At 46.1% G+C, this 26,620-nt stretch overlaps 1 protein-coding gene and 1 non-coding gene across 4 annotated transcripts; both read left to right on the top strand.

The window, feature by feature from the left end:
• The first annotated feature begins 6,449 nt into the window (after positions 1–6,449).
• Positions 6,450–6,575, top strand: LOC112615910. Its single transcript, XR_003117506.1, has one exon. It is a non-coding gene; the product is annotated as a small nucleolar RNA SNORA72 (small nucleolar RNA).
• A 4,316-nt stretch (positions 6,576–10,891) lies between these two features.
• Positions 10,892–21,119, top strand: DEGS1 (delta 4-desaturase, sphingolipid 1). 3 transcript variants are annotated; one of them, XM_025382273.1, is made up of 4 exons: positions 10,892–11,144; positions 17,295–18,037; positions 18,777–18,841; positions 19,998–21,111. In XM_025382273.1, exons 1-3 carry the CDS (start codon positions 11,063–11,065, stop codon positions 18,816–18,818), a joined length of 867 nt encoding a protein of 288 aa, XP_025238058.1. In that variant the 5' UTR covers positions 10,892–11,062; the 3' UTR covers positions 18,819–18,841; positions 19,998–21,111. The 3 variants fall into 3 exon arrangements, with proteins under 3 accessions (XP_025238058.1, XP_025238038.1, XP_025238049.1); XM_025382253.1 differs by lacking the exon at positions 18,777–18,841 and having other exon boundaries at positions 19,998–21,119; XM_025382264.1 differs by lacking the exon at positions 18,777–18,841 and having other exon boundaries at positions 11,031–11,557.
• Positions 21,120–26,620: the final 5,501 nt, after the last annotated feature.

Here is a 26,620-nt window from a genome sequence, read left to right as displayed (position 1 = left end):
CAAAAGTCAAGTTCGAGGAATGGTTCTGAGAAACTCTCTTCACTTGGCTGTAATTAAAGCAAACAGTTCCTTCTGCCACCAGAGGGTGTGCAGCAAGGATGGGCAGCGCAACCTGGTACCAACTCTCTCTAAAGAAATTCTCTTCTCTCTCTCTCTCTTTTTTTTTTTTTTTTTTTTGAGATAGAGTTTCACTCTTGATGCCCAGGCTGGTGTGCAATGGCATGATCTCGGCTCACTGCAACCTCCACCTCCCAAGTTCAAGCTATTCTCTTGCCTCTGTCTACCGAGTAACTGGGACTACAGGGGCGCACCACTGCGCCTGGCTAATTTTTGTACTTTTTTAAGAGACAGGGTTTCACTATGTTGGTCAGGCTGGTCTCAAACTCCTGATCTCATGATCCGCCCTCCTCAACCTCCCAAAGTGCTGGGATTACAGGCATGAGCCATAACACTCGGACCCCTTGCCCTCATTTTTGACAGATAGTTTGCTAGACACAGATCCTTGGTTGATAAGTTTTTTTTGTTTGTTTTTTTTTTTTTTTTGAGAGGGAGTCTGGCTCTGTCGCCCGGGCTGGAGTGCAGTGGCTGGATCTCAGCTCACTGCAAGCTCCGCCTCCCGGGTTCACGCCATTCTCCTGCCTCAGCCTCCCGAGTAGCTGGGACTACAGGCACCCGCCACCTCGCCCGGCTAGTTTTTTGTATTTTTTTAGTAGAGACGGGGTTTCACCATGTTAGCCAGGATGGTCTCGATCTCCTGACCTCGTGATCCACCCGTCTCGGCCTCCCAAAGTGCTGGGATTACAGGCTTGAGCCACCGCGCCCGGCCGATAAGTTTTTTCTTTCAGCACTCTGAATATGCCATCCCAGTGCCTTCTGGCCTCCACTGTTTCTCATGAGGAGTCACCTATTCATCATATTAGGGTCTCCTTTTCGGTGATGAGTCATTCTTCTCCTGCTGTTTCAAGATTTTCTCTTTGGCTTTCAGGATTTTATCATAATGCATCTGAGGGGATCTCTGTTTTGTGTTCATTCTACTTGCGTTCATTTTGTTTTGTTTTGTTTTGTTTTTGAGACAGAGTCTCGCTCTGTCACCCAGGCTGGAGTGCAGTGGCGCGATCTCGGCTCACTACAAGCTCCGCCTCCCGGGTTCACGCCATTCTCCTGCCTCAGCCTCCTGAGTAGCTGGGACTACAGACGCCTGCCACCACGCCTGGCTAATTTTTTATATTTTTAGTAGAGGCGGGGTTTCACCGTGTTAACCAGGATGTTCTCAATCTCCTGACCTCGTGATCCGCCTGACTCGCCTCCCAAAGTGCTGGGATTACAGGCGTGAACCACTGCGCCTGGCCTCTACTTGGGTTCATTGCATCTCTTGGATGTGTAGATCAATGTTTTCCATCAAATTTAGATCATTTTAGATACATTTTTCCTTTGATTTTTTTTTCCTGCCCTTTTCTCTCCTCTCCTCTGGTATTCCCATCAGCTGTATTTTGATGAGCTCGATGTCTGAAATTTCTCTGAGGCTCTGTTCATTTTTTGTCATGGTAAATATGCATAACAAAATTTACCATTTTAACCACTTTTACATGTACAATTCAGTAGCATTAAGTATATTCACAAATTTGTTCAATCATCACCACTATCCATTTACAGAAATTTTTCATCATCCAAAGAGAAACTCTATACCCATTAAAGACTAGCTCCCCACTCCCCTCTTCCCCACCCCCTGTTAATCTCTATTATTCTTTCTGTCTCTAAATCTGGCCAACTTTTATAGTGTGATCATAACAATCCCCTTTTCATCAGGTTTTCATGGAGGGTAGGAGGTGTAATTCTTTGACTTAAAAATATAATTTGAAGAAAATGACTGCTTAGGAGAGAGAGAGAGAAAGATAGTGAGATAGAGAGAGAAAAGAAAGAAGAAAGAAATGAAGAAGAAGAAAAAGAAGAAGAAGGAGGAGGAGGAGGAGAAGGAAAGAAAGAAAGAGAAAGAAAGAAAGAAAGAAGAAGGGAGAAAGGAAGGAAGGAAGAAGAAGAAGAAAAAGAAGGAAAGAAAGAAGAAAGAAAGGAAGAGAGAGAGAAAGAAAGGAGAAAGAAAGAAAGAAGAAAGAAAGAGAGAGAAAGGCAGGCGGGAGGGAGGGAGGAAGGAAGGAAAAGGAAGAAGGAAGGAGGGAGGAAAATAGAGAGGGAAGAAGGGAGGGAAAAAGAAAGCTATGAAAACCACTGACCACAGGTCGAGATGGGAATGGGGATAATTCATCATTTTTTCTACCCTGACAAAACTCCCGAGAGTTGTTGACTATTCATTGGCTTTCACAGATTTGTCAAGAGGACAAATCTCAGCTTAATTAGCAAAGGATAAAATCATGAAATTAGTGGATTCCCTAATTTGGGCATGCCTCAGAGATGAATATGATTGCAAGGGCAGGTTTGGAAAAGGGAATGATGCCTGAATATACTGGTATTCCCAAAGATTTTGGACCTCAAAGTTTGGGCTTTTAAGGAACTACCATTTAAATCTGCAGTTTGCTGTAAAGATGGTTAAAAGAGTTCTGGGTCAGGCGCGGTGGCTCATGCCTGTAATCCCAGCACTTTGGGAGGCTGAGGCAGGCGGATCTCCCGAGATCTGGAATTTGAGATAGCCTGGCCAATGTGGTGAAAACTCATCTCTACTAAAAATACAAAAGTTAGCCAGGCATGGTGCCACGTGCCTGTAATCCCAGCTACTTGGGAGGCTGAGGCGGGAGAATTGCTTGAACCCAGGAGGCAGAGGTTGCAGGGAGCCACTGCTCTCCAGCCTGGCCAACAAGAGCGGAAACTCCGTATCAAAAAAAAAAGAGTTCATTGTGCAGAATTGAACATGTTTGTCAAATAATAGGCTGGCCAGCCACGGAGAGAAGCTCCTATTACAGTCAAAAGCGATTCAAAAGTATTAATGTGGGCTGGGTGCAGTGGCTCATGCCTGTAATCCTAGCACTTTGGGAGGCAGAGGTGGGTGGATCACTTGAGGCCAAAAGTTCAAGACCAGCCTGGACAACATGGCGAAACCCCATCTCTACTAAAAATACAAAAATTAGCCGAGTGTAGTGGCACATGCCTGTAATCCCAGCTACTTGGGAGGCTGAGGCAGGAGAATCGCTTGAACCAGGGAGGCAGAGGTTGCAGTGAGCCAAGATCGCACTACTGCACTCCAGCCTGGGTGATAGAGTGAGAGTCCATCTCAAAAAAAAAAAAAGAAAAAAATTATACTGCATTTGAAGTGCATTCAAAAACTATGAGAACACGATGTTAGGTGTGAGCTTGTAAAAACAAAAGCAAACAAAACTTATGAGAACACTTGTACCTCCCTAGCCTGAGCGGCATGGTGTATAGCCTCTTTCAGGACTGATGGTACATGCCCCTTTGAATATTCACTGTGGAAAATCTTTTTTAGCAAGCATAGCTAAATTTTATATGCTCCTCTAAACATTTGCCAGAAGAAGAAATAGTTTATTTTCAGGTTCAGGCTCTACAAATTCTCTTTCTTTTCTTTTCTTTCTTTCTTTTCTTTTTTTTTTCTTTCTTTCTTTCTTTTTTTTTTTTTCTTTTCCAGACAGAGTCTCACTGTATCTCCCAGGCTGGAGTGCAGTAGCATGATCTCGGCTCACCACCACCTCTGCCTCCCAGGTTCAAGCAATTCTCCAGCCTCAGCCTCCCGAGTAGTTGAGATTACAGGTGCCTGCCACCACGACCAGCTAATTTTTGTATTTTTTAGTAGAGACGAGGTTTCACCATGTTGGCCAGGCTGGTCTTGAACAGCTGACCTCAGGTCATCCACCTGCCTCGGCCTCCCAAAATGTTGGGATTACAGGCGTGATCCACCGCGCTGGGCCCTCTTCTCCTTCCTTTTCCCTTTTCCTTTCTTTCTTTTCTTTCTTTCTTTTTTTTGACAGTCTTACTCTGTCGCTCAGACTAGACTGCAGAGGCTTGGCTCACTGCAACCTCCACATCCTGGGTTCAAGAGACTCTTGTGCCTCAGCGTCCTGAGTAGCTGGGATTACAGATGCACACCACCACACCTGGCTAACTTTTCGTATTTTTAGTAGAGATGGGGTTTCATCATGTTGGCCAGGCTGGTCTCGAACCCCTGCTCTCAAGTGATCAGCCCACATTGGCCTCCCCAAGTATTGGGATTACAGGCATGAGCCACCACACCTGCTTCTACACATTTTATGAGCAATAAATAATGTTGATAATCTCTTGATTTTCTTCTTTCTTCCTGTATCTTCCTCCCCAATGGTCCTGCAGCAGTTCTAATCCCATTCCCATCATCAGTTGATCAGAAACCTAGTATTTTTAGGAAGGTAGCAGCCTTTATTTATTTATTTATTTATTTTTTATAGTTTTATTTTTATTTTTACTTACTTATTTATTTATTTATTTATTTTTGAGACAGAGTTTCAGTTTCACTCTTGTTGTCCAGGCTGGAGTGCAATGGCTCACTGCAAGCTCCACCTCCCAGGTTCAAGTGATTCTCCCGCCTCAGCCTCCGGAGTAGCTGGGATTACAGGCATGTGCCACCATGCCCAACTAATTTTGTATTTTTAGTAGATCTGGGGTTTCTCCATGTTGGTCAGTCTCCATGTGGAGACAGAATTTTGCCATGTTGCCCAGGCTGGGCTTGAACTCCTGGACTCAAGTGATGTGTCTGCCTCAGCCTTCCAACGTGCTAGGACTACAGGTGGGAGCCACCATGTCCAGCCTGCATACTTTTTATGTTATCAGAAATGCTATCTTTCTGTTTGGTTACATTTCTTGATCATGGTGTCTCCCCAGCCAGGTAAGTATCTCTTTGATTACATTTCTTTTTTTTTTTTTTTTTTTTTTTTGAGACGGAGTCTCACTCTGTGGCCCAGGCTGGAGTGCAGCAGTGGTGCAATCTCGGCTCACTGCAAGCTCCGCCTCCCGGATTCACGCCATTCTCCTGCCTCAGCCTCCCGAGTAGCTGGAACTACAGGCACCCGCCACCCCGCCCAGCTAATTTTTTGTATTTTTAGTAGAGATAGGATTTCACCGTGTTAGTCAGGATAGTCTCAATCTCCTGATTCGCCCGCCTCAGACTCCCAAAGTGCTGGGATTAGAGGCATGAGCCACCGCACCTGGCCTATTATATTTCTTAACTGGCCGTTGCTGGTGTATAAAAATACAAAACATTGGCTGGGCACGGTGGCTCATTTCTGTAATCCCAGCACTGCGGGAGGCCGAGGCAGGCAGATCACTTCAGGTCAGGAGTTCAAGACCAGCCTAGCCAACAGGGCGAAACCCTGTCTCTACTAAAAATACAAAAATTAGGCCGGTCGCAGTGGCTCACGCCTGTAATCCCAGCACTATGGGAGGCCGAGGCGGGGGCATTACCTGAGGTCAGGAGTTCGAGACCAGCCTGACCAATATGGTGAAACTAAAAATACAAAAATTAGCCAGGCATGGTGACGTGAGCCTGTAATCCAAGCTACTCAGGAGGCTGAGGCAGGAGAATCACCAGAACCCAGGAGGCAGAGATTGCAGTGAGCCAAGATTGGGCCACTGTACTCCAGCCTGGGTGACACAGCAAGACTCTGCCTCAAAAATAAAATTAAAAAAAAAAGAAATAGATACCATAAAATTCTTATGATTATTTGCTTGAAGTGAATAAAGAATGTTTTCTGTATTACTCTTCTACAAATTAGTCAACACCATTCAATCTCAACTGTTATCACTATTGAAATAGTCTCAAAAATAAACTGCCCTTTCAAAAATCAAGCAAATGGAAAAGGAAAAATCTACATTCATTTCAAAAGTATAGCTGCCCTCATCTGAAAACTACTTCATCTTAAATTTCCTAATATGATCACGGCTGGCTGCGATTCACCACAGCTTCCAACAGCAGACTGGAGAGTGTCTTTCCAGAATTCCTAGTGTGTTTGCTTCAAGACAAATTATTTGACAAAGCTAGATAATCCACTAAGAATCTTTTTTTAAAGCATTTTATTTATACTTTTTTTTTTTTTTTTTTTTGAGACAGTGTTGCTCCGTTGCCCAGGCTGGAGTGCAGTGGCGTGATCTCGGCTCACCGGAACCTCTGCCTCCCAGGTTCAAGCTATTCTCTGCCTCAGCCTCCCGAGTAGCTGGGATTACAAGCACCCACCACCACGCCCGGCTAATTTTTGTATTTTTAGTAGAGACGGGGTTTCACCATCTTGGCCAGGCTGCTCTTGAACTCCTGACCTCGTGATCCACCTGCCTCGGCCTCTCAAAGTGCTGGGATTACAGGTGAGAGCCACCGCACCCGGCTATACTTCCTAGTTTACTTTTTTGTTACGCATACATATTAAGAACTTTTAAAAGTCCAAATTAAAGAAGCATGCCTAGACATCATTAAAATAGCTATCAATGCCCACTACAATCCTGTAGCTAAAATAGTTTACTTTAGAATGTCAAACTTGATTTTGTAATAGTCAGGACAGGACAGGCTAAACATTTGCTATATTAAGACCATGCATGTGTCCCTAGACCTAGTTCTTTCCTTACGTCTGTTTTTATAAATGCTGGTGATAAACCAGGTCTGATTAATACATAATCATTTTGTGTGATTATGTAACGGCTGTAATTCTAGGTTATCTTTGGTCAACCTTAAGAAAAATGGCAGGCCGGGCACGGTGGCTCAAGCCTGTAATCCCAGCACTTTGGGAGGCTGAGACGGGCAGATCACGAGGTCAGGAGATCGAGACCATCCTGGCTAACACAGTGAAACCCCGTCTCTACTAAAAAAAAATACAAAAAACTAGCCGGGCGTGGTGGCGGGCGCCTGTAGTCCCAGCTACTCGGGAGGCTGAGGCAGGAAAATGGCGTAAACCCGGAAGGCGGAGCTTGCAGTGAGCTAAGATCCGGCCACTGCACTCCAGCCTGGGCGACAGAGCGAGACTCCGTCTCAAAAAAAAAAAAAAAAAAAAAAAAGGCCGGGCGCGGTGACTCACGCCTGTAATCCCAGCACTTTGGGAGGCCGAGGCGGGCGGATCACGAGGTCAGGAGATCGAGACCATCCTGGCTAACATGGTGAAACCCCGTCTCTACTAAAAATGCAAAAAATTAGCCGGGCGAAGCGGCGGGCGCCTGTAGTCCCAGCTACTCGGGAGGCTGAGGCAGGAGAATGGCGTGAACCCGGGAGGCCGAGCTTGCAGTGAGCCGAGATCGCGCCACTGCACTCCAGCCTGGGCGACTAAGCGAGACTCTGTCTCAAAAAAAAAAAAAAAAAAAAAGAAAAATGGCAGTACATGTAATGAGTTTTGCAAAAGATCAGTGCTAATTTGCAGACTCTTGTTTAAAGAAGGTATAAACAAAATAAGAAAATTTCATGATTACCAGTTGCTATTAAATGAATTGTAACTTTTTTTTAAAAAAAGAATGTCCAAGCCAGGTGTGGTGCTCATGCCTGTAATCCCAGCACTTTGGGAGGCCAAGGTGGGCAGATCACTTGAGGTCAGGAGTTCAAGACCAACCTGGCCAACATGGTGAAATCCTGTCTCTACTAAAAAAACAAAAAGTAACTGGATGTGGTGGCACACGACTGTAATCCCGCTACTCGGGAGGGTGAGGTAGGAGAATCGCTTGAACCCAGGAGGCAGAGGTTGCAGTGAGCCAAGATCGCGACACTGCACTCCAGCCTGGGCAACAGAGCGCAACTCTGTCTCAAAAGAAAAAAAAAGGTATGTCCAAATCCACATTTTTTTTTTCAAACTCTGCATTTTTCTTTCTTTTTCCTTTTATTTATTTATTTTTTAATGGTTTTGAGACAAAGCCTTACTCTGTCACACAGGCTAGAGTGCAGTGCCATAGTCTCAGCTCATTTCTCAGCTCCCTGAAGCTTCGACCTCCTGGGCTCAAACAATCTTCCCACCTCAGCCTCACCAATAGGTGGGACCACAAGCATGGGCCACGACGCCCAGTTAATTTTTTTTTTTTTTTGAGAGGGAGTTTGGCTCTGTCGCTCAGGCTGGAATTCAGTGGCGCAATCTTGGCTCACTGCAAGCTCTGTCTCCTGGGTTCACGCCATTCTCCTGTCTCAGCCCCCCAAGTAGCTGGGACTACAGGCATCCGCACCACGCCTGGCTAATTATTTGTATTTTTAGTAGAGACAGGGTTTCACCGTGTTAGCCAGGATAGTCTGGATCTCGTGACCTTGTGATCCGCCCACCTTGGCCTCCCAAAGTGCTGGGATTATAGGCGTGAGCCACCGTACCTGGCCTAATTTTTGTATTTTTGTACAGAGGTGGGTTTTCGCCATTTTGCCCAGGTTTGTCCCAAACCCCTGCCCTCAAGTGATCCCCCGACCTCGGCCTCCCAAAGTGCTCAGAATACAGACACGAGCACTTGGCCTGCTTTTGGACTGGTGTGCCAGTTCACACATGCCTGTGATAGCAACTGCGTTCTGAACTGCAAGGATGCATTTACCTGTCAGCACCTGAAAACTTCCTCCTCAGTTGAGTCCAATTATCAGCTTCATATGCCATCTGCCAATCCAGATGAAACTTGGCAAATACAAAGCTGTCCTTTTCCAGGTGACGCTCCCCACCTTCTTTTTCCTCCACCATGTCATTAACAACTGAAAAGCTCCTGCATGATCAGACCTGTGTATCTATCCATCATCAAATCCTACTCCTTTTTCGACACTGGGACCCTCCCGAGGCTGTCCCAGCCCCGCATTTGCTAGCATGCCCTGCAGACATAACCCTTGCTGGGCTCTGATGAGCCTTCAGGCCTCCACTCCAGGTGTCATTGTTTTGTCTTCCCTCTGCTCTCAGAGCCTTCTCTGCTAGACGCCTCAGCCGTGCTGGCCCTCTGTCTTTTTTTTTTTTTTTTTTTGAGACGGAGTCTCGCTCTGTCGCCCAGGCTGGAGTGCAGTGGCCAGATCTCAGCTCACTGCAAGCTCCGCCTCCCGGGTTCACGCCATTCTCCTGCCTCAGCCTCCGGAGTAGCTGGGACCACAGGCGCCGCCACCTCGCCCGGCTAATTTTTTGTGTTTTTAGTAGAGACGGGGTTTCGCCGTGTTAGCCAGGATGGTCTCGATCTCCTGACCTTGTGATCCGCCCGTCTCGGCCTCCCAAAGTGCTGGGATTACAGGCTTGAGCCACCGCGCCCGGCCGGCCCTCTGTCTTAGAAGTGAATGTACTGAGCAGGTCTTAGGGATTTACTAATAATGCTCCTGGGGTCGGATGTGGTAGCTCATGCTTGTGATCCCAATACTTTGAGATCACTTGAGCCCAAGAGTTTGAGACCAACCTGGGCAACAAGGTGAGACCCCAACTCTGCCAAAAAATTCCAGGGATGGTGGTGCACGCCTGTGATCCCAGCTCCTCGGGAGGCTGAGGTGGGAGGATGGCTTAAGCTCAGGTCAAGGCTGAAGTGAGACATGAGGCCACCACTGCACTCCAGCCTGGGCAACAGAGCAAGACTCTATCTCAAAAAAATAAAACCCACTATAAACATAATATTATTATCACACTTAAGAAATTGATAATTCCTTAACGTCATCACATATCCAATTGATATTTGAGTTCAATTATTTCATGTCAATGTTTTAAAACGATTTCAATCCGAATCTAAATAAGGTCAACACATGCAATTGGTTTGTATGTCTTTTAAACTCCTTTTGATCTATAGGTTTCTCTTCTCTTTTTTTTTTCCTTGAATTTTATTTATTACAGAACCCAGACATTGTCCTATATAGAGCCCCCCAGAGTTGGATCTTGCTAGTTTCATCCCCGTGGCCCAGTTTAACACATTTCTCTGTCCTTTCTATTTTATTTTCTTTTTATTCTTGAGAAGGAGTCTCAGTCTGTTGCCCAGGCTGGAGTGCAGTGGCTCCATCTCAGCTCACTGCAACCTCTGCCTCCCAGTTCCAGCGATTCTCCTGCCTCAGCCTCCTGAGTAGCTGGGATTACAGGCGCCTGCCACCATGCCCAGCTAATTTTTATATTTTTAGTAGAGACGGGGTTTCACCCTACTGCTCAGGCTGCTCTCCAACTCCCGACCTCAGGTGATGGACCCGCCTCGGCCTCTCAGAGTGCTGGGATTACAGGCGTGAGCCAACGCACCCGGCCAAATGTCCTTTCTATTTTCAATAAATTAGCAGTCAGATCTAGGGGCTTGATCAGATTTTTGTGTGTGTGTGTGTGTGCCGTGTGTGCGTGAACAGCATGTTGATTAGGAGGCACACTCGCTTTGGTTATCTTCTTTTTGTAATCCTTAAGTTGCTCTTTGATGTAGACGTGGTAGCTAATGTTGAAACAAAATTAGTTTGGTTTCAAAACATTTCTTTCAGGAAGAGGTTGTGGTTGATTACTTCTGCGACAGATAGATGAAAGGTTGAGCAATCATCTCTTCACAAACATGGTCACTCTACAATAATTCAAGCACAACAACAAATCCCATATCATCTCCTCCTCTTAACAATGGTGTTTTACTTGATTAGCTTTTAATTGTCACGCACCCTGCATTTTTTCCCTGAGGCATTATTTCTAGAAGGCAGCGAAATATGACCCAATGGCTAATTTGCTTTTAAAAATTAAACAAAACTTAGGCCAGCTGCCATTTAAGAAGGGCTCCGGCACCTCCAGACTCGGTGTGATCACAGCTGTGCCCGGTGCTCCGCTCGCGGAGGCGCTAAGGCGGCAGGTTTATCTCACTTGAGACCTTTCCTTCCTTTTGCATCTTCTCCGGGCTCCGGGGCAGCAGGCCTCAGGGGCGGGCACTCGCAAGAACGCGGCATCCTGGCTGGTGGCCAAGTCACCAAAACTCAGAACCCAGCGTCCCAGAATTGCTGAGAGCCAGCACCGCACTGACACCCGGGAGCGCCACGCGCCCTCCACCCAGCGAGGCGGGCGGGCCGCGAGGGGCGGGGCCTCGGGACTCCGCCCACGCCTCCGTCTCCTCCGCGCTCCGCCGCAGTCGGCCGACACCACACGAGTCGGGAAGCCGCCGCAGCCACCTCTGAGGAGACGGGCAGGAGCGAGAGCAGACAGCGAGCCTGCGAGCCACCTCCGCCGCCATGGGGAGCCGCGTGTCGCGGGAAGACTTCGAGTGGGTCTACACCGACCAGCCCCACGCCGACCGGCGCCGGGAGATCCTGGGTGAGGGCCAGCGGGCGCCCCGTTATGTGCGTGCGCGGCCTCCTGGCGCCGGGGCGCGCTCTCCCCTCGCGGGCCCTGCGTGGCCGTGAGCGCCGGAGGCCAGTTAGCAGCCCGCTCCCCGCCGCGTCCCGCCGCCGCTGGGGCCGCCAGCCCGCGGGTCAGCGCGGGAGAGGCTGGGCGAGGCACGGGGGAGGGACGGGTCCTCGGGGCCGCGCAGCTCCGACCCTTCCGCGAAGAGGCGCAGGCGCGTCCCCGAGCGCGGGAGTCCCCGTCAGGCCCACGCCGGCCGGTTGGGGCGAAGGGTGACCCCGGCTGCGCCAGCCTTGGGTTAGATCCTCGCGCTGGAAGATTCCTGTGCCCTCAGATGGGCGCCCTTTCCTCTCCCTCCTCCCCGTCCTCCGGAGCGGGCCGAGGTGAGCGTGTGCCGGCGCCGGGGCTGCCAGAGTGCGGGGCAGGGTGTGGTCCTGGGCATCCCGGGGCCTACCCGTGAGCCTGGCTCACGGTGTCGGGCGCTAGCGGGCAGTACTGGCGGGGGCGGCCGCAGTCCCGGCCTCGGGCCGGGGGAGGGGGCCGGCAACCCTCTCTATGCCCCCTGGGGCTTCTCGGACTGGATGGGCCCTGGTCAGTTCACGCCGCTTGTCCTATTGATCCTCACGGCAAGCCTGGGACGTAAGAACGGCGGATTCGTAGACATATTTCATCCATCTCGGTTTTGTGGATGAAAAGACTGAAAATGGAAGACTTGCCAAATAGGGAAAATACGTGGCGTGGCCCGCTGGTCCCCTGACAGCTTATTGAGAGCACTTAACTCTCCAGAGGATTCGGGCCTTCTGTGTTAGAGAATGCTCATCTCTCCCAGGTTACTCCTAATATACCAGGGATTGCGTGGAATGCTTTACAAACATTACCCAATTTCATCCTCCTGGTAATTCTACTAGGTTGGTATTATCGCTGTTTTAAAAAATGAAATAAGAACGCCTGACTGAATGCTAAAGAGATTCTAATGCGCATTCAGTTGCCTCTTCCAGAGCATGTGTTTGGTTTTTGTTTATTTCTTTGAGACAAGTCTCACTCTGTTGCTCAGGCTGGAGTGCAGTGGCGCGATCTCTCCTCGCTGCAACATCTGCCTCCTGGGTTCAAGAGATTCTCCTGCCTCAGCCTCCTGAGTAGCTGGGATTACAGGCGCCCACCACCACGCCTGGCTAACTTTTGTATTTTTTTTTTTTTTTTTAGTAGAGACAGGGTTTCACCGTGTTGACCAGTCTTGTCTCGAACTCCTGACCTCAGGTGATCGATCTGGCCTCCCAAAGTGCTGGGATTACAGGCGTGAACCACTGTGCTCGGCCAGAGCATGAGCTTTCTTTTTTTTTTTTTTTTTTTTTTTTTTTTTTCAGAGTCTCGCTGTGTCACCCAGGCTGGAGTGCAGTGGCGCGATCTCGGCTCACTGCAATCTCCGCCTCCCGGGTTCACGCCATCCTCCTGCCTCAGCCTCCCGAGTAACTGGGTAACTGGGACTACAGGCGCACGCAGCCACGCCCGGCTAATTTTTTGTATTTTTAGTAGAGACAGGGTTTCACCGTTTTAGCCAGGATGGTCTCGAGCTCCTAAACTTGTGATCCGCCCACCTCAGCCTCCCAAAGTACTGGGATTATAGGCGTGAGCCACCGTGCCCGGCCGATCACGAGCTTTTTAACCTATACTGTTTCTTCAAAAATTGAGGAAACGGTAGCTCAGGCCTGTAATCCCAGTACTTTGGGAGGCCGAGGTGGGAGGGTTGCTTCAGCCCAGGAGTTGAGACCATGGTCACGGTAGCTCAGGCCTGTAATCCCAGCACTTTGGGAGGCCGAGGCGGGAGGATCGCTTCAGCCCAGGAGTTGAGACCATCCTGAGTAACACAGTGAGACCCCCATTTACACGCACGCGCAAAATTTTTTAAAATCGAGGAAACGGTGAGTTGAACATGAGACATTATTCCTTATATACAGTATTTCATTAGATTTTCTTCTCAACATTCATTTGCCCAGTGAAAAGAAAAAGCGAGTAGCTGGGACCACAAGCACATACCACTATGCCCGATTGATTTTTCTGTTTTTTTGTAGAGATGGGTTTCTCCGTGTTGCTCAGGCTGGTCTTGAACTCCTGGGCTCAAGCAGTCCGTCCGCTTTGGCCTCCCAAAGTGCTGAGATTTTAAAGGCGTAAGCCCCTGCACCCGGTAAATTTCGGTTCTTGAATTCCCTTCCTCCTCCCCTACACTCCATTAGAGACAGGGTCTTGCTTTGTTGCTTAAGCTGGAGTGCCGTGGCTGTTCACAGGCATGATGATCACGGCAGCCTGGGCTCAAGTGATGGGCATACCTCAGCCTGCTAGTAGTAATTTGTTTGGCAAATCACTTACACATACTTGATATGAGATAGCATGATACTTTTTTTTTTTTTTTTTTTAGACGGAATCTCATTTTGTCACCCAGGCTGGAGTGCAGTGACCCAATCTCGGCTCACTGCAAACTCTGCCTCCCCGGTTGAAGCAGTTCTGCCTGCCCCAGCCTCACGAGTAGCTGGAATTACAGATGCCCACCACCACACCTGGCTAAGTTTTTCTATTTTTATTTTTAGTAGAGACACGGTTTTGCCACATTGGCCAGGCTGATCTCGGAACTCCTGACCTGTGATGATCTGCCTGCCATGGCCTCCCAAAGTGCTGGGATTACAGGCATGAGCCACCCTGCCAGGCCACATATGATACATTTTATCAATGCCTTATCTACATGTTACATAGGAATAATCTGGTGCCTACCTGTGTAAAAACCAACTCTGGAATACTGAAGCTGAGCTATTTAATATTCTGAAAATCAGGACGGGTGTGGTGGCTTTTGCCTGTAATCCCAGCGCTTTGAGAAGCTGAGGCAAGATGATCTCTTGAGGCCAGTTCAGAACAGCCCCATCTCCATGAAAAATTAAAAAATTAGCTAGGCGTGATGCCTGTGTCGTGCTACTCAGAAGGCTGAGGTGAGAGAAACACTTGAACTCAGGAGTTTGAGACCAACCTGGGCAACATGGTGAAACCTTTCCCTCTCTCTAAAAAAAAAAAAAAAATTTAATTAGTGGGGCATGGTGGCATGTGCCTGTGGTCCCAGCTACTCAAAAGGCTGAGGTGGGAGGATCACTTGAGCTGGGGAAGTAGAGGCTGCAGTGAGCCGTGATTGCCTCACTGCATTCCAGCCTGGGCAAAAGAGTGAGACTGTCTCAAAAAAAAAAAAAAAAAAAAAAAAAGAAATGAAGGAAGTAAGAAGGTGCTGATTAATACCTCACACTGAGCCTTTTTTTCCTCCACAAACTTATCACTGAACCATTTCACTTGGAAAGTAAAAGGACTACGTATTTCTCAATGAAAGTACGTTTTCCATGCAGGTGTAAATACCAGTGTTCTCTTTCAGGGTGGGAGATGGAATAACCTGTAGAAAGAGAAGAATCTTTAGATTTGTTTAAATTATACACAAATGATAAGAGATCTTTCTGAAAGTGTTCAGTTTTTTGGCAGGGGAGGGAAGGGGCCTGATAGAACAACCAACATTTGTACACTTTAAGTTTACATTTAGAGTTCACATTAAAAGTTCATTTATAAGGTATCTCTTTGAAATTAGTGAGGATGAGCTGGACTGGGTGGCTCATGGCTGTAATCCCAGTCCTTGGGTGGCTGAGGCGGGCAGGTCACCTGAGGTAAGGAGTTCAAAACCAGCCTGGCCAACATGGTGAAACCCCGTCTCTACTAAAAATACAAAAATTAGCTGGGCGTGGTGGCGGGCGCCTATAATCCCAGCTACTGGGAAGGCTGAGGCAGGAGAATTGCTTGAACCCAGGAGGCAGAGGTTGCAGTGAGCTGAGATTGCACCATTGCACTCCAGCCTGGGCAACAGAGTGAGACTCCGTCTGAAAAAAAAGAATAAATCACAAGAAATGCTTCCTTCACTGCTGTACTTTCTCAGTGATACAGTTTTTTAATGTTTTATTTTTTGAGACAGAGTCTCACTGTGTTGCCCAGGCTGGAGTACAGCCTAAATTCTTGGGCTCAAGTGATGCTCCCACTTCAGCGCCCCAAGTAGCTGGGACTACAGGCTTGTGCCACCTCACCTCAGCTAATGTTTTTTTATTTTTGGTAGAAATAGTCTCTGTTGCCCACGCTGGTCTCGAACACCAGGCCTCAGGCAGTCTTCATGCCTCAGCCTCCCAAAGTGCTGGGATTAATGGTGTGAGCCACGCAGCTGGCCAATAGCTTTGTTGAGATTATAATTCAACTATCATGATTTATTCATTTAAAGTGTACAGTTCAGTATTTTTTTAGTATATTCACAGAGTTATGCAGCTGTCACCACCATGTAACTTTAGAACATTTCATCATCACAAAAAGAAACCCTATACTCACTAGCAGTCCCTCATGTCCCCTACTTCTACCTAGATAACCACTAATTTACTTTGTGGTCTATAGATTTGCTGATTCTGGACATTTCATATACATGAAATCATAAAATATATGATCTTTTATGATTGGCTTTCACTTAGCATAATATAAAATTTTTTAATTTTTAATTTTTTTTTTTTTTTTTGTAGAGACAGGGTCCTATTATGTTGCCCAGGCTGATCTTGAATTCCTGGGCTCAACCGATCCTCCTGCCTTGGCCTCTCAGAGTGCTGGCATTATAGGTGTGAGCCACTGCACCCAGCCATTAGCATAAGATTTTAGCTGGGCACAGTGACATGCTCCTGTAGTCCCAGCTACTATGGTGACTAAGGCAGGAGGATCACTTGAGTCCAGGAGTTTGAGGCTGTAGTGAGCTATGATGGCACCACTGTACTTCAGCCTGAGTGACAGAGGTAGACCCTGTTTCTAAATATAAATATTTTAAGGTTCATTCATGTTGTAGCACGTGTCAGTGTGTCATTCCTTTTTGTGGCTGAATAATATTCCTTTGTATGGATATACCAGGTGTTCAACATTTTGAGGAACTGCTCTACAGTTTTCCAAAGCAGCTGCACCATTTTACATTCCCACCAGCAAAGTATGAGGGTTCTAATTTCTCCACATCCTTGTTTTTACCTACTTTTTTTTTTTATTATAGTCATCCTAGTGAGTGTGAAGTGGTATCTGTGGTTTCAGTTTGCACTTTCCTAATGACTAACGATGTTGAGCATCTTTCATGTGTTTCTTGACTGTTTTCATATCTTTTGGAGAAATGTCTTTTGAGATCCTTCGCCCATTTTTTAATTGGATTATTAGTTGTAAGAGTTCTTCATATATTCTGGATATAGGTCCCTTATGACATACATGATTTGCAAACATAACCCCACTTCTGTGGATTATCTTTTCACTTTCTTGACAGTATCATTTGCAACAGAAGAGTTTTTGATGCAGTCCAATTTCTCTGTTTTCTTTTGTCACTTGTACTTGTTATAGTATCTAAGGAACCACAAAGGCCATGAAGATTTATTTCTGTTTTCTTATCAGAGTTTTATAGTTTTCTTATAAATTTGGGTCTGTGATCTGTTTTGAGTTCATTTTTGTGTGTGGTGTGAGGTAGGGGTCCGAATCCATTCTTTTGCCTGTTGCTAACAAGTTGTTGTGGCACCATTTGTTGAAAGGACTGTTCTTTCCCTGATTATATTGGCAGCCAGTAGTATTGGTTTTTATATACTATTACAACTTTGGAAAATTCAGTACAGAATTACTTGGAGCATGTTGATTTGTCTGAGAGAACTGTGAATACGAGTTTCATGATTTTAGGGTAACTACAAAATGCATATTATATTCTATCCTTTGTCAGATGTGTTAATTTAATTGTTTTATATAAGGTAAGAATGCTGTGCCTCTGTCTAAACACAGAAATAACACACATTTTAATACAAAAAATGTGGAACTTCTAAAAGTTTGAGGCTAATTTTTCCTGCATAAATTTGCAAATGTTTGTGACATATTTCGTAACTTTACTAGTAGAAGAATCCTTCCCTGTGTTATTAGTATTAACTAAAGTATCTAGTAAAGGGAATATTATTTGCAGAACAAATTTAATGTGTTAGTTTAATGGGTGTTAATTTAATTATAATTGCTGAACTATTATATACTTTTCTTAGTTCCTGTTTTTTTGTTTTTTCTTTACAGCAAAGTATCCAGAGATAAAGTCCTTGATGAAACCTGATCCCAATTTGATATGGATTATAATTATGATGTTTCTCACCCAGTTGGCTGCATTTTACATAGTAAAAGACTTGGACTGGAAATGGGTCATATTTGGGGCCTATGTGTTTGGCAGTTGCATTAACCACTCAATGACTCTGGCTATTCATGAGATTTCCCACAATGCTGCCTTTGGCAACTGCAAAGCAATGTGGAATCGCTGGTTTGGAATGTTTGCTAATCTTCCTATTGGGATTCCATATTCAATTTCCTTTAAGAGATATCACATGGATCATCACCGGTACCTTGGAGCTGATGGCGTCGATGTAGATATTCCTACCGATTTTGAGGGCTGGTTCTTCTGTACCACTTTCAGAAAGTTTATATGGGTTATTCTTCAGCCTCTCTTCTATGCCTTTCGACCTCTGTTCATCAACCCCAAACCAATTACTTATTTGGAAGTTATCAATATCGTGGCCCAGGTCACATTTGACATTTTAATTTATTACTTTTTGGGAATTAAATCCTTAGTCTACATGTTGGCAGCATCTTTACTTGGCCTGGGTTTGCACCCGATTTCTGGACATTTTATAGCTGAGCATTACATGTTCTTAAAGGGTCACGAAACTTACTCATATTATGGGCCTCTGAATTTATTTACCTTCAATGTAGGCTATCATAATGAACATCATGACTTCCCCAACATTCCTGGAAAAAGCCTTCCACTGGTAAGTAAAGGATTTGATACATATTCTAATTTCGTTTTTTTGTTTGTTTTTTGAGACTGTGTCTCACTCAGTCACCCAGGCTGGAGTGCAGTGGCACAGTCTCGGCTTACTGTAACCTCCACCTCCCAGGTTCAAGTGATTCTCATGCCTCAGTCTCCCAGGTAGTTGGGATTACAGGCGCATGCCACCATGCCCAGCTGATTTTTGTATTTTTAGTAGAGATGGGGTTTCATCATGTTGGCCAGGCTAGTATTTTGTCAGTCCAAGCTGCTCATAAAAAAAAAAAAAAAGCAAGAATATAAATATTGCATCTTCCAGCCTAATTTTACAAAGGGTTCACTCTTGGGTCCTTAAGCTTAGTGGTTACACTTAGGATTTATTTTTAATTTTTTTTTTTTAGAGACAGGGTCTTGCCCTGTCACCTAGGCTAGAGTGCAGTGGTGCGATAGCTCACTGCAGCCTCAACTCCTGGGTTCAAGCGATCCTCCCACCTCAGCCTCCTGAGTAGGCAGGACTATAGGCACGTGCCACTGTGCCTGGCTAATTTTTTTATTTTTTGTAGAGGCAGAGTCTTGCTATGTTGCTCAGGCTGGTCTCAAACTCCTGGATTCAAGTGATCCTCCTGCCTCAGCCTCCCAAGTAGCTAGGACTACAGGTACATGCTATGACAGGCTAATTTTTAAAATAATTTCTTTTAATCCTCCAAATGGTTTATTTAAATTTTTAAATGTTTTTGTAGAGATGGAGTTTCCTGGATGGGTGCAGTGGCTCACACCTGTAATCCCAGCACTTTGGGAGGCCTTGGTGAGTGGATCATCTGAGGTCAGGAGTTCGAGACCAACCTGGTCAACACAGTGAAACCCCGTCTCTACTAAAAATACAAAAAAATCAGTTGGGCATGGTGGCGGGCGCCTATATATAATTGGGAGGCTGAGGCGGGAGAATCGCTTGAACCCAGGCAGCAGAGGTTGCAGTGAGCCAAGATCGTGCCACTGCGCTCCAGCCTGGGTGACAGAGCGAAACTCCATCTCAAAAAAAAAAGAGAGATGGGGTTTCCCTGTGTTGCCCAGGCTGGTCTCAAATTCCTGGGCTCAAGTGATTCTCCTGCCTTCCAAAATGCTGGGATTATACGTACGAGCCACTGTGCCCATCCAGATAGTTATTTAACTTGAGATGTAGAGACATTTTTAACTTGAGATGGCAGAATTGCATACTTGATAAAGCTTGCCTTTTTTTTTTTTTTTTTGAGGTGGAGTCTGTCACCCAGGCTGGAGTGCAGTGGCATAATCTCAGCTCACTGCAGCCTCGACCTCCCGGGTTCATGCAATTCTCCTGTCTCAGCCTCCTGAGTTGCTGGGACTGCAGGCGCATGCCACCATGTCTGGCTAATTTTTTTGTTATTTTTAGTAGAGATGGGGGTTTCACCATATTGGTCAGGCTGGTCTTGAACTCTTGACCTCAGGTGATTCACCCGCCTTGGCTTCCCAAAGTCCTGGGATTACAGTTGTGAGCCACCACACCCAGCCAACTGCTTAATTTGTATCTAATTAGCATGCCACAATTTATTTATAAGTATTTGTAAGTTCCTGGATGGCAGGGATCAGATGTTGCCTTTATATTCTACGGTGTCCTCCATGCAGTACATTCTTTAATAATATCAAGTTAATCTAATTGCATGTATTCGTTGTTAATTTTACAAATAAGCCAGGAATTTAGTCCCTTGGAACGTGATGGAAGAGAGTCCTAGAGGGTCGAGTGTATTCAACTGCTACTGAAATGTAGACTGCTTTTTGTTTAGAATTGCCTCTGCTGCTGCTGCTGCTTTTATTTTTTAAGAGAGAGGAGGGAGGCAGGTCTCATGGTTTCCCTTCTCAGTGTTTGTATCAACCATTCATCAGTCATCTTTGAAAGAACCCAGTAATACTCATTTTTCATCTTGCTGTATTTTTTTCCCTTCTAGGTGAGGAAAATAGCAGCTGAATACTATGACAACCTCCCCCACTACAATTCCTGGATAAAAGTACTGTATGATTTTGTGATGGATGATACAATAAGTCCCTACTCAAGAATGAAGAGGCACCAAAAAGGAGAGATGGTGCTGGAGTAGATATCATTAGTGCCAAAAGGATTCCTCTCCAAAACTTTAGATGATAAAGTGGAAGTTTTGCATTATTAAACTTGAGACCAGGGATACTTAGAAGCTCCCCTGGCACAATTTCAGAGTAAGAGGTCAGTGATATCAAGAAGTAAATCTGGCTTTTCAACAGTCAGCCTGACTCTGTACTGCTCGGCTTCACTCACAGAAAACTTGTGACTTGTGTATTATCGTCATTGAGAATGTTTCACTCATGTCTGTCATTTTATAAGCATATCATTTTAAAAGCTTTTAAAAAGGTATTTTGCTGGGCATGGTGGCTCATGCCTGTAATCCCAGCACTTTGGGAGGCCAAGGTGGGTGGATCACCTGAGGTCAGGAGTTCGAGACCAGCCTGGCCAACATGGTGAAACCCCGTCTCTACTAAAAATGCAAAAATTAGCCGGGCATGGCAGCACATGCCTGTAATCCCAGCTACATGGGAGGCTGAGGTGGGAGAATTGCTTGAACCCAGGAGGTGAAGGCAGAGGCTGCAGTGAGCCAAGATTGTGCCACTGCACTCCAGCCTGGGCAACAGAGCAAGACCCCATCTCAAAAATAAATATATAAAATAAAAAGCTATTTCTAGTTTATTTCACTATAAAGTTTTGCTTTATTAAAAAGCTAATAAACAGCTATTAATCACAGTGTGTTAGTATTTGTTACATTTTTGTATTTCACTATCTTTATTACATTTTTGTATTTCACTATCTTTATAATATGGTAACCAGGGTACTGGGGGAACTTTAAAATTTCATCTCAAAAATAATTTTTAAAAAGCCTGAGATATGATATAGCATAAAAGATTGGATGAAAATATATTTCACCGTAAGCTGAATTGCTCGTTTAAAAATTTTAGCTATCATATATGAGACTCGAATTAGACACTGTTGAATCCTGTACAGCCTTACTCATAAATAAAGTACTTACTGAATTTCCACCGTTCAACTTTGTGTTTCAGATGTGGTGACTCTCACATTAGAAACTGCTCAATTGGCCAGGCGCGGTGGCTCAAGCCTGTAATCCCAGCACTTTGGGAGGCCGAGGCGGGCGGATCACGAGGTCAGGAGATCGAGACCATCCTGGCTAACATGGTGAAACCCCGTCTCTACTAAAAATACAAAAAAAAACTAGCCGGGCGTGGTGGCGGGCGCCTGTAGTCCCAGCTACTCGGAGGCTGAGGCGGGAGAATGGCGTGAACCCGGGAGGCGGAGCTTGCAGTGAGCCGAGATCGCGCCACTGCACTCCAGCCTGGGCGACACAGCAAGACTCCGTCTCAAAAAAAAAAAAAAAAAAAAAAAAGAAACTGCTCAATTGATAAAGACTTTCATGTTATTTCACTGCAGTGGGAACTGGCTGTGGTCTGATGGTAGATCGTGGGTCTCAGGTAGCTGGTAGCATGGGCTGTTAGGTCAGCAGTCTTGCTTGCCTCAAATATGTCACTTGGATAAATTTAGTGTAATACGTTGAATTATTTTAAAAATACATCTGGGTGTGGTGGTTCACACCTGTATTCCATACTTTGGAAAGCTGAGGCAGGAGGATCGATCATTTGAGACCAGCCTGGGCAATATAGTGAGACCCCTTTTTTTTTTTTTTGGAGATGGAGTCTTGCTGTATTGCCCAGGCTGGAGTGCACTGGCACGATCATGGCTTACCACAACCTCTGCCTTGTGGGTTCAAGCGATTTTCCTGACTCAGCCTCCCAAGTAGCTGGGATCACAGGCGTGCACAACCATGCCCAGCTAATTTTTTTTTTTTTTTTTTTTTTTTTTTATTTTTAGTAGAGACAGATTTTCACTGTGTTGGCCAGCCTGGTCTCAAACTCCTGATCTCAGGTGATCTGCCTGCCTTGGCCTTTCAAAATGCTGGGATTACAGGCATGAGCCACTGCATCTGATTTTCAAAAAATTAGAGTAGTGTGGTGGTATGCACCTGTAGTCCCAGCTACTCGGGAGGCTGAGATTGAGACTACAGTGAGCCATGATCCCACTGCTACACTCCAGCTTGGGTGACAAACACCCTCTTTTAAAAAAAAAAAAAAGTTGACTGTATTGCAGTTTGATAAAGAATAAAACAACACCTAGACTGCTGAGGGTGGGGTGAGGAGTAGAATCCTCTGTGGGACTGCCAGACCTGCCTCACAGACCTCATTTCATCCCCAAAATACTTTGCTTTCCCTTTCTGACCCTCTTGCCTAGGAAAATTCATAGTATCTTCTAATCTGTTGCCCAAAGAACAATCAAAGAGTGACAGTAGAACCAACTTTACAATTAAGATTTTATTCAGTCACTAAAAAAGTATCTGCAAAACATACCCCTGGATTTGATGCTGGATCATAGAGATCATGTACTCCCATCAAGCCTATAGAACTCTAGCCAATGGCGCCGCTTGTGGTGGCTGTAATCCCAGCACTTTGGGAGGCTGAGGCAGGTGCATCACGAGGTCAGGAGTTCAAGACTAGCCTGACCAATATAGTGAAACCCCGTTTCTACTAAAAAAAAAAAAAAAAAAAAAAAAAAAACCAAAAAAAAAATAACTGCGCATGGTGGCGCGCGCCTGTAGTCCCAGCTACTCGGGAGGCTGAAGCAGGAGAATGGTGTGAACCCAGGAGGCAGAGCTTGCAGTGAGCGGAGATCGTGCCACTGCACTCCGCCTGGGCGACAGCGAGCCTCCGTCTCAAAAAAAAAAAAAAAGATAAACAAGAAGCAAAACTCCTACCTCAGCCTCCTGAGTAGCTTAGGACCACAGATGCACACACCACCAGGCCTGGCTAATTTTGGACTTTAGAGGTTATGGGGCCCAGCCTTCTTACTGCCCAGATTGGTAGATCTCTTTAAGAATGGATCCTGGGCCGGGCACGGTGGCTCAAGCCTGTAATCCCAGCACTTTGGGAGGCCGAGATGGGTGGATCACAAGGTCAGGAGATAGAGACCATCCTGGCTAACACGGTGAAACCCCGTCTCTACTAAAAATACAAAAAAAAAAAAACACTAGCCGGGCGTGGTGGCGGGCGCCTGTAGTCCCAGCTACTTTGGGAGGCTAAGGCAGGAGAATGGCGTGAACCCAGGAGGCGGGGCTTGTAGTGAGCCGAGATCGCCCACTGCACTCCAGCCTGGGCTACAGAGCAAGACACTGTCTCAAAAAAAAAAAAACAATGGATCGAGTTGGCAGATGGGAGCCAGAATAATTGGGACGCCTGCTACAAAGACTGAAACTTCCATTCAGGAAAGAAGTGGTTATATGTACTACAGGCGCCCGCCACGATACCTGGCTAATTTTTTGTATTTTTAGTAGAGATGGGGTTTCACTGTGTTAGCCAGGATGGTGTTGATCACCTGACCTCATGATCCGCCCGCCTCGGCCTCCCGAAGTGCTGGGATTACAGGTGTGAGCCACCGCGCACGGCTGGAGTTTCACCTCTTTTTTTTTTTTTTTTTTTTTTTTGAGATAGAGTCTCGCTCTGTCACCCAGGCTGGAGTGCAGTGGCGCGATCTTGGCTCACTGCAAGCTCCACCTCCCGGGTTCACGCCATTCTCCTGCCTCAGCCTCCCGAGTAGCTGGGACTACAGGCGCCGCCACCACGCCTGCTAATTTTTTGTATTTTTAGTACAGACGGGGTTTCACCGTGTTAGCCAGGATGGTCTCTATCTCCTGACCTCGTGATCCGTCCGCCTTGGCCTCCCAAAGTGCTGGGATTAGAGGGGTGAGCCACCGCGCCCGGCCAGAGTTTCGCTTCTTGAACCCAGGAGGGGGAGGTTGCAGTGAACTGAAATTGCGCGCCCTTGCACTCCAGCCTGGGTGGCAGAGCAAGACCCTGTCTCAGACAGTCCTGAAAAATCACTCAGTAGCTTTGCATGAGTTCTCCCTTCTGTGTAAACTCCTTTCTCCGTTTCTCTTCTGGTTCAAAGCTTCACACCTTCAAGGCTCACACCAGCCTTCTGTTACCCACCCCCGTCCCCAGCGGTCAAGTGTCAATGTTTTTGACTTTGAGAACCAATGATTCATGGCCCTAACCATACCATTGTGTAAGTAGACACTGTTTCTCCATAAGTTGTAACTCCTTAAGGGCAGGACACATCTTTTATTTCTGTTTCCCAAACCTAGCAGGCTGTTTGACTTAAAGTAAGTGCTTGATAAATGGAGGGAGACCAGGTCCTTGAACTTGAGAAGGTTTTTCTAAAACAAAAACACAGCCAAAGACAGAGGGCACTTGTATAATCTTTAGGTGAAAGTATGTTTTACTAAACATAATGGACATTCGGTGAGAATCCTTCCTTTTCCCTGAGCCTTGTACCAAGTGTTTTACGTGAACTATTGTACTTTTTTGTTGTTTCTTTTTTGTTGTTTTTTTGAGACAGTCTTACTCTGTGGCCCAGGTTGGAGTGCAGTGATGTAATCTCAGCTCACTGCAACCTCCACCTCCCAGGGTCAAGCAATCCTCTCACGTCAGCGTCCCAAGGAGCTGGGACTCACTATAGGTGTACACCACCACACGTAGCTAATTTTTGTATTTTTTGTAGAGATAGGATTTTGCTATGTTGGCCAGGCTGGTCTCAAACTCCTGAGCTCAAGTGATCCAACCGCCTCAGCCTCCCAAAGTGCCGGGATTACAGGTATGAACCACAATTTATTTAAGTCTCAACATTTATATGCTATAAGTAGTACTATTAATATCTTCATTTTGTAGATGACAGAAAAGGCTTAGAGAGATTAAGTAACTGGCCGAAGGTCACACTTAGTAAACTGCAGAAACTGAACCTGAAAGGCAGACTATGTGGACTCCAGACCCAAAACCCTTAACCACACTCCATTTGGCTTACATTATTAGCCTAGTCCTGAAGCAGTAATGAGAATGAAAAACACATGTTTCTACTACTACACACATACTCTACTGCTTCATTAACCATTTCCTGTTTGCCAGCATTTTGGCTAGATCTCCGTGTTTTTCCAACTCTTGAATCTAAAATTCAAGTATGAAACATTAATATTTAAATCCATAACAAAAAATGCATTTATGTATTCATTTATTCATTCTACAGATGCTTTTGGCAGGCTTGCAGTAGGCAGTGAGGATACAAAGATAAAATGTGCCCCCAAATTAAGGAGCTAATGCTCTAGTGCTGGGAGGTACATGTTAAGAAAGGACTTAACATAAAACAGGAGAATCAGGATGTGGCTGGGACTGAGTGGAGGGCACACATTGCTATTGCTGATCTGGGTGAGTGCTCTGCCAGGCTGTACGTGCACATATTGTGCTAATCCAGGGCAGCCTGGGAAGGTAGGTATTGTCTCCTACACTTTCCGCATGAAGAAACAGGGTTAGCCAAGTAACTAACCTGAGGTCACACAACATGGGCCAGGGCCTGAAGCTATGTGTGTTAAAGCCAATGCTTTCTGCTATTCCTCTTGGAAGCTCTTTGGACAAGTTCATGTGTTTCTCGTTAGGAAAATCTTCCAGAAACCTTAGCCATTTGGAAGGAAGCAAGAATAGTTTGATGACCTAGGGCTAGGAAGGCTCTGAAAAACTGTACCCTTGGAAATCCAAGAACATTATTATTATTATTATTATTTTGAAACAGGGTCTGGCTTTGTCACCCAGGCTGAAGTGCTGTGGTGAGATCACGTCTCACTGCAGCCTTGACTGCCTAGGCTCAAGCGATCCCCCCATTTCAGCCTCGAGTAGCTTGGACCACAGGCGTGCACCACCACACCTGACTTTTCTTTTCTTCTCTTTTTTTTTTTTTTTTTCTGAGATAGAGTCTGCTTCTGTCACCCAGGCTGGAGTGCAGTGGTGTGATCTCGGCTCACTGCAACCTCCACCTCCCGGGTTCAAGCGATTCTCCTGCCTCAGCCTTCCCAGTAGCTGGGACTACAGGCACCCACCACTATGCCCAGCTAATTTTTTATTTTTTTGTATTTTTAGTAGAGATAGGGTTTCACCATGTTGGTCAGGCTGTTCTCGAACTCCTGACCTTGTGATCCACCTGCCTTGGCCTCCCAAAGTGCTGGGATTACAGGCGTGAGCCACCGCACCCGGCCCCTATTTTTATTTTGTATAGGGACAAAGTCTCACTATGTTCCCCAGGCTGGTCTTAAACTCAAGTGGTCCTCCTGTCTCGGCCTCCCAATGTGTTGGGATCACAGGCGTGAGCCACTGCCTCCAGCCCCAGGAGCATCATTAATAAATCCCTAAGACCTGCTCAGTACATTCACTTCTGAGACAGAGGGCCAGCATGACCGAGGCACCTGGCAGAGGAGGCTCTGAGAGCAGAGGGGAGACAAAACAGTGACACCTGGAGTAGAGGCCTAAAGGCTCATCAGAGCCCAGCAAGGGTCATGTCTGCAGGGCATGCTAGCAAATGCAGGGCTGGGACAGCCTCGGGAGGGTCCCAGTGTCGAAAAAGGAGTAGGATTTGATGATGGATAGATACACAGGTCTGATCATG

The sequence above is a fragment of the Theropithecus gelada genome, chromosome 1 (genome assembly GCF_003255815.1).
Source record: "Theropithecus gelada isolate Dixy chromosome 1, Tgel_1.0, whole genome shotgun sequence".
Taxonomy (NCBI): Eukaryota; Metazoa; Chordata; class Mammalia; order Primates; family Cercopithecidae; genus Theropithecus; species Theropithecus gelada.
Note: the sequence above shows the minus strand (reverse complement) of the source record. Positions and strands in the feature narration are given on the sequence as shown.